The sequence below is a fragment of the Rhagoletis pomonella genome, unplaced genomic scaffold (genome assembly GCF_013731165.1).
Source record: "Rhagoletis pomonella isolate Grant_MI unplaced genomic scaffold, Rhpom_1.0 Rhpom_scaffold_00001, whole genome shotgun sequence".
NCBI classification, from domain to species: domain Eukaryota; kingdom Metazoa; phylum Arthropoda; class Insecta; order Diptera; family Tephritidae; genus Rhagoletis; species Rhagoletis pomonella.
The window spans coordinates 44,450,181-44,457,601 of NW_023458555.1; the positions used below are offsets into that span (position 1 = coordinate 44,450,181).

At 33.7% G+C, this 7,421-nt stretch overlaps 1 protein-coding gene across 1 annotated transcript; it reads left to right on the forward strand.

Annotated features, from left to right (window-relative positions):
* Positions 1 to 3,946: 3,946 nt before the first annotated feature.
* Positions 3,947 to 4,402, forward strand: LOC118744653 (probable fatty acid-binding protein; the record flags this gene model as incomplete). Its single annotated transcript, XM_036477813.1, is given in 2 exon segments — positions 3,947 to 4,218; positions 4,283 to 4,402. Coding segments are annotated over 2 exon segments (323 nt in total), but the record flags the coding sequence as incomplete, so codon positions are not given.
* Between the last annotated feature and the right edge of the window lie 3,019 nt (positions 4,403 to 7,421).

Genomic DNA, 7,421 nt, shown 5'->3' on the forward strand with positions numbered 1-7,421 from the left:
CAATCGAGTAGCTGATACCTTCTCCTTCAACTGCATTTAAATCAGTGACCGAGAGCGCGTTCCAGTTTTAGTTTTTTCTTCATGAGAACAAAATGTAATGTCAAGAACGCTCCCACAAAAGAACAAAATGGGAAAAAGAGTATTGAGAGTAGTTTTAACGGGAACAAAATGAGAACAAAAGGTTCGGGAACATTTCCGTAAAGAACAAAACTCTTGCCAACGTTCGCAAGAAGAACAGAATGAGAACGAAACTTTCGGTAACGTTTCCATTGAGAACGAAACTATCCAGCACGTTTTCAAGGACGATCAAATAAGAACAAACGTCTGGGGAACATTCTGTGCAAGAAAAGTTCGTGTCTTAAGTCTTTCGATGAATTATGTTATTTGCATAATTATCTTCAAATTCTATTTCGATAAATTTTAATATTTAAACATTTCAAACTAATGAACGCTATGTTAAAAATTTTGTCCTTGCATCCATTAATCGCGAATAGTTTAGAGAAGATTTGTTCCCGTTTCCTCCTCTGTCAGAAATTTCCTGAGACTTTGCTTCCCAAATTGTTATTCGAGGGAAAGTTCCATAGACTTTTGTTCTGTATAATTCGTTTTTTTCGGTTTTACAATTAGTTTCGATCATACTTTTCATTCTCGGTCTCTGTCTTAAATATTGCACGTGTACGTACATATGTACATTAGTATATAAAAAATTTAATCTTTTAATCGTTAAAACTGCGTATTTCAGTCATATTTTATGGCTATTTCATAATATTTATTCTTTAGATGAAAACATTTATTTTATTTTTATATTTATTTATTTGCTCATAATCGTAATTTTATAATATTTGTTATTTGGATTTTAATTTTGATTACATTAAGCTTGTTCCAAGTACTTCAGGATTTGCAGTATTTTACAGGAAACTGTCCCCGTACGCCACCTTACATTAGATTTATTAATGGTGAAACAGTTCTTCCTCTAATTTTTGTAAAACTGAGAAATGCTGGAGTACCTGGAACAGGATTATTATAGCCGATATTTTCAGACTTCAGACTAGCTCAAAAGAACACAAGTATGGTCGAAAAATTTTAATTTCCATAATACCGATTAGGGATTATTAATAATAATATTACATTATTAATAATAATGGATTGGTTGTTGGTGTTTAGCCGAGCTTCCCCTCCGGTTTGTCGTGTCGTGCGCCTTGATGTTGTCACACAAAGGGGAGGGATCCACAGTTTTACGCCGACTCCGAACGGCGATTGTATTTGTATGAGTAGCTGTTTTTCATGGCAAAAATAAACGTGGAGGTTTACCATTGTCTGCCGAGGGGGGCGACGGCTATTAGAATTTTGATTTATTTTCTATTTGATTACGGGTGCTTGGAACCAGACCCTGCGAGATGGTAGCGTGCACTGCTAACCACTAGACCACAGCGGCAGTCTGATAAGATTATTTTTATAAAAATATTCCACAAATAAGATCCAAATATAAGTGATAAAATAAGAAGTCATAAAAAAACAACTTCCAATGATCCAAAATAAAGATCCTCGAAATGAAAATCATGACTCCCGAAAATATCGATTAAATTTTGTCTTTGGTCTTAATATTAAAAATTACATTCATTTTAATAGTAAATAAGTATGTATGTGTAACTAAATCTAGTCGATTTCGTTATGTTATTAAAGTTCATTTGTTGTTTCTTAATTTTTTTGTTTCATTATATTTCCATTTATTTATTTTTCCTTTATTTTATTTTGTTTAGTTTTATTCAAATGTGTTAATTGATTTTATTAGTTTATTTTTATTTTGTTGTTTGTTAATATTTAGTTGGAAAATATTAAAAAAATTAAAAGAAGTTGTAATTTTTGTTTATGGAAACTTTTATTTCATGCCTAATTACTTTGAACCAGTCACAAGGAGATGTCCCACCAGTCACAACTTTAAATATTTTTTAATATCTCTATAAAGATTACATAAACCTCATTTTTATTGAAAACGAAAGCGTATAATTCATATTTTACAACGAAAAAACATCGTTCGTGAAGATCAAGTGTTTTGGTGAAAATTCATCTTTGAGTGAGAGAGTAAAATATAGTAGTTCCCACCAGTCACATTAATTCAAAAGATAGATACAAAAAACTAAGAAATCGTTTGGCATTTTTGTTAAAGCAATTTTATACATTAGTTATCGTTCTATGTTAAAAAATATCTTTAGCTGTTGTATAAGGTCCGACGACATAGCTAGACATTCACAATTGATCACTCTCTGGAGTAAAATGTCCCACCAGCCACAAAGGAATGTCCCTATATTTAATTTTTTTCCCATTGCATTATTTTATATTAATTTTTGTTATTTGATTTCGTTTGTTTTAATTTTTATTTCCCTAATTTTTTTTGGATTTTATCTTATTAATTGCATATAGCACCTTGAACTACATGTATTAAAATGTTGTGAACGTAATATTTTTATCATCGTCAAAGCTTTCGTGAAATCAAAAATCTAGAAATAAGCCTACGTTAATTCTACACAATATGTGTTGTTGAAGGGACTCTTAGAATATCCCAAATTTTTATAAACGTTGTGGCAAATGCCACAATTTTCCTCGCTGCACAAATACATATGTATGTATAATGTGTGCATGTAAAAAATGCCATCATGCATTCAAGTACTTCCCCATACAACTTCAATTTAATTCAGCATTCCGCGCCACTTAGCACTAAATTGTTTCTCATTTTATGCAATAATTTTTTTATATGTGCATTTACGTATATGTACATATGTACATACATACGTACATATGTATGTACGTAATAATTTAATGTACATTTGTATGCATATATGTACATGTACATTTGCAGTGAATGCTACATACATACACACATATGGATATGTAGTACATATTATACCTCTTATAATATTCATTAAACCTCCCTGTTGTAAGAAAGATTAATACATTGTGTTGATTGGTTCTGATTACTTCTAATTGAGCTTGGCCGTTTTGAACTTTCACGAAACGAATTTTGGGTGAATTTTATTATTATACTAGCAAATACTTGGCGCGCTTCACTGCGCCTTAAAAGTATTTTTGTGTTGTTTGATACCCGAAATACAAATATTTCATTTATTTTATAAATTGATTTAAATAAAATTGTTCAAACAGGCGGCAGCCCTCCTCGGAAACGTTTTCGGCAGTAAACTTTCCTATATCTCTTCGGTTTGATACCCATATTGAATTAAAATAAAATGTTTAAAAATGTGGCAGTCTCCACAAAAATATTTTCGGCTTTAAGTCTTCTTAAACCTCTTTCTTTTAAAAGACAGGGCATGAATCACGTATGACGACAATCGTCTGGACGATATCGTGCTGAGATTTTCCTTCTTCATGAAAACCAAAAATTGTTGGATCTTTTGTGCGATATCGTCCACTCAATTCCAGTTTTGCTTTACGTACGTAAGTGACAGTAGCACGTAACAGCAAAATAAATGCATGAATCAGTGTTTTGACGACATCGTTTTGTCAGTATCGTTTGAACGACAATCGTTTCAAAGTTACGTGATTCATGCCCAGAATAAAATATTTACTTCATTTTATCAATTACCTTAAACTGCAATTTTCAAACAGTTGGCAACTCTCTATATTTTCTTCAAACCTTTGATATCAATTAACACCTTTTACGTATGTACATGCATACAGCTATATGTACGTGCATATACTTAGGAAGGCATATTGATCTAAATTCGCTTTACCGCAACCACAACGGGCTACTTTAATATCATAACACCTCTACCTCGAAATGTACAAAAATACATACATACATACATACATACATATATCAATGCGATTTGTATATTTACATACATATGTAAATGTATATTAAGTACATCCAGACATATATACATAGTTATGGTATCTAATTTATGTTTCACTTCCTTTGTTGATTACACAGGTGTCGGCATGGTGTTGCGTAAAATGGGCAACAGTGTTAGCCCCACCGTTGAACTGAAGAAGGATGGTGATACCTACACATTCACCACCACCTCAACGTTCAAAACCTCCTCGATCAGCTTCAAACTGGGTGAGGAATTCGATGAAGAGACACTTGATGGTCGCAAAGTGAAGAGCGTCATCACCTTGGATGGCAATAAATTGTTGCAGGAACAGAAGGGTGACAAACCCTCAACCATCATTCGTGAGTTCACCGACTCCGAATTGGTGACCGTAAGTGTTGAAAATCACATAATTTCTGTTTACACAAACACACATTTTATTTTCTTTCTTACAGACTCTCACCATAAACGACATAAAATCCGTCAGAGTGTACAAGGCTGTTTAAACGCGCGGTGCGCCATAAGTAAAAACCAAAAGACAACAGCAACAATACAAAAAAGAAACTATTTAAATTTAAAAAAATGCCACATCTTGCGATAAACTAATGATTGAAATACTTTTATCATACACAGCACATTATGTAACTACGTATATACATATAAAGATATATATATTTTTTTGGATTTTGAATATTCCAATTTTGTTTATGACTGATCATTAGCTGATTTTATTTTTATTAAACCATGAAATGTAACTAAGAGTATGAAGTTGTTATTAAATAACAAAAGCACTATTTTTATATGGTTAAGCGGTTAATGAAAAGGAAAAAATGTACTGTTAACTATACGCGACAATTTTTAGACATGCTACATACAGATATACATACGGTGTATTGTTGGAGAAAACAGTTTTAGTTGCTAATGCATTTAATTGTATTTATATTTGAATTTAAACTTTTATCATTGATAAATATGTATTGTAATTACGCACAAAACTCTAGACAAGCTAACAAGTATGTGACCTTTTGCATTCATATAAATAAACAAAGTAAAATTTTGCGTATCATAATAAAAAAGTGTTATGTGTAGATTTTATATTAAATTGCACAACTGCGTTGAAAGGAGGATTTTGTGATGTATATTTCTTCAATATTTGTATGTTTTCAAGGTCTTTACAATTGTTACCTTAAAGACCAACTGCACCATTCCCAGTTGGATTTTAGAAACGGGCAATTGGATGTTAGAAAAGAACGAGCCAATTGGATTTTAGAGTAGTATACTGGATTTTAGAAAGCATCAATTGGATAAAGTGAATTTTATAAGTTTCTACATAACATTTGCAGTAATCAGATTTTATGTGCGGTATTTGGCCTTTCAATATTTTGCTCACTCCTTATTAACCGCATTCTTTTATATTACTCTCATACAGATTTTATTCTTCTTCACATTTTGAACCGTTTGGTCGGTTTAGACCGGAACCAAAAGGCTTCGCCAGTTGCCCCTCTCCTTTGGGGATTCGCGCCAGTTGTTCATCCTAAGCGCGGACAGGTCCTCCTCCACTTGGCCCTTCTATTGTAAGCGGATCTAAGGATCTTTTCATCCATGCGTACAACAATTCCAAGCCAGCGCAATCGTTGTATTTTTATGCGCTTAATTATGTCCATGTGAATTATATAATTAATAAATGAAATGAAAATGAAATGAAATGTCGTTGAAAAGCTCGTACAGTTCGACATTCCTTCTTCTTCGGTACGTGTCGCCCACGCGAACAGGGCCATGGATCTTGCGTAGAATAGTTCTCTCGAAAGCACCCAAAGCCTTCTTTGTTATAGCAACGGTGGCCCTTCGTACCGAGTTTAGCGGGACAGTACGGATTTTGGGAAAATTATTTAGTTTTTTTTTTTTTTTTTTAAGTCGGACGCATAAGTGCCCCGCTTTTTCATATTTGTACCGCCGATTAAGTCCCGATTTTCAGTAATCTCCTTGTACTCTGACCCAAAAACAAATTTTCGTACAAACATGGCAGCACTTTGTAATCACAAAGAACATAAAACTATAGTGGAGCCACAAGCATAGCCTGCATTCTTATTTTCTATGATCTTTGGTTATGTTTTTTTGCCAGACTGGTACTCTAGCTGTATTGCAGTCATCAGTATTGTCAAATTTTTTTGTAAGGTTTTTGTAATTATTTGTTAAGTTCTGTTTTGTTTTTAATGAAACGATTCTAGCCTGAGTTTAGTCAAATTATTAGAATTATAGAAAACTAGCAGACCCGGCGAACTTCGTCCCGCCCAAAATTTTTATATATATTATTGAAACTTTTTGGTCCAACATTTTCACCAACAATTCACGTTTACGATTTTCATTGGCACATTTGTCTGCTAAGATTATGGTTTGGTGGTCATTTGCCACTTTAAATAACCTAAGGAAAGTGTTATATCCATAAAGAAGTTCTTGAAATTCTCCAGTTGTGCAGCATTTCATAGCACGGTTATTCGCAAAGCGAAATAAATTTTTTCCTCTTCACTCCCTGGTGGCAACAATGACCCGGTTCTACAGTGAATGTCCTAGAAGCTTTACAGTATAGTAGGTGGCAATTTCATAATGGGTGCGAATCATTGTTCTACAGAAATGCAATATACATATACTTATTTCAGACGAAATACCTTAAAAGTTTGAACGCATAATAATATTGGAAAATCACATCCATTGGGCCAATTGCAACGTAGGAGCGTTCGATATACTCAATGGTGCAACAGGTCGATCTAATCTGACCTTCACGGCCCCTTTTCTCACTTGGCTATTTTTAGTAATAGCTCGACTTCCGCACCACTTGGCGGCACGTTTTTGCAATAGTATGCATACATATTTAAAACATTAGCCAAATCGGATCATAAATAAGATTTTTAGTAATAACTCAACTACAGCACCAACTGTCGGATTAAATTGTGAAACGAAACCATCCAGAGACCCACTCAAATACACAGAAAGTTTCGTTAAAATCCGTATAACCATTTAGGAGGATTTCACTCACAAACAAACCTACAGAAGAATAAAAAAATTCATTCAAAGATAGCTAAAGGTCGGTAGGTTTGTAGGCCTCACACCCCTATTCAAATAGCCCAAATTTTCTCCATGAGTATGGGCTTGATTTCAACTATATACATATCTCCATACGAAGTTCCAGTACTGTACCATGAATACTTTCAGAGATATGCAGTATAAACAATCGATTTATATGGGAGGTGCCACGCCCCCCTTTCCAACAGCTGCCCTCTTTCTTCATGAGAATGCGATTGATTTCGTATATCTCCCTACCAAGTTCCAGAACTCTACCATGAACACTTGTGATTTATTTCGTACATCTCCATACAAAACTCTAGAACTCTACCAAAAAATTTCCAGAGATAAGCAGTATGAAAATTCGGTTTGTATGGGAGATGTCACACCCCTTTTTACAATAGCTAAAATTTTTCTCCAAGGGTATGCGATTGATTTCGTATATTTCCATACCAATTTCCAAAACTCTACCATGCACACTTTCAGAGATATGTAGCATGAGAAATTCGGTTTGTATGGGAAGTGCCACGCCCC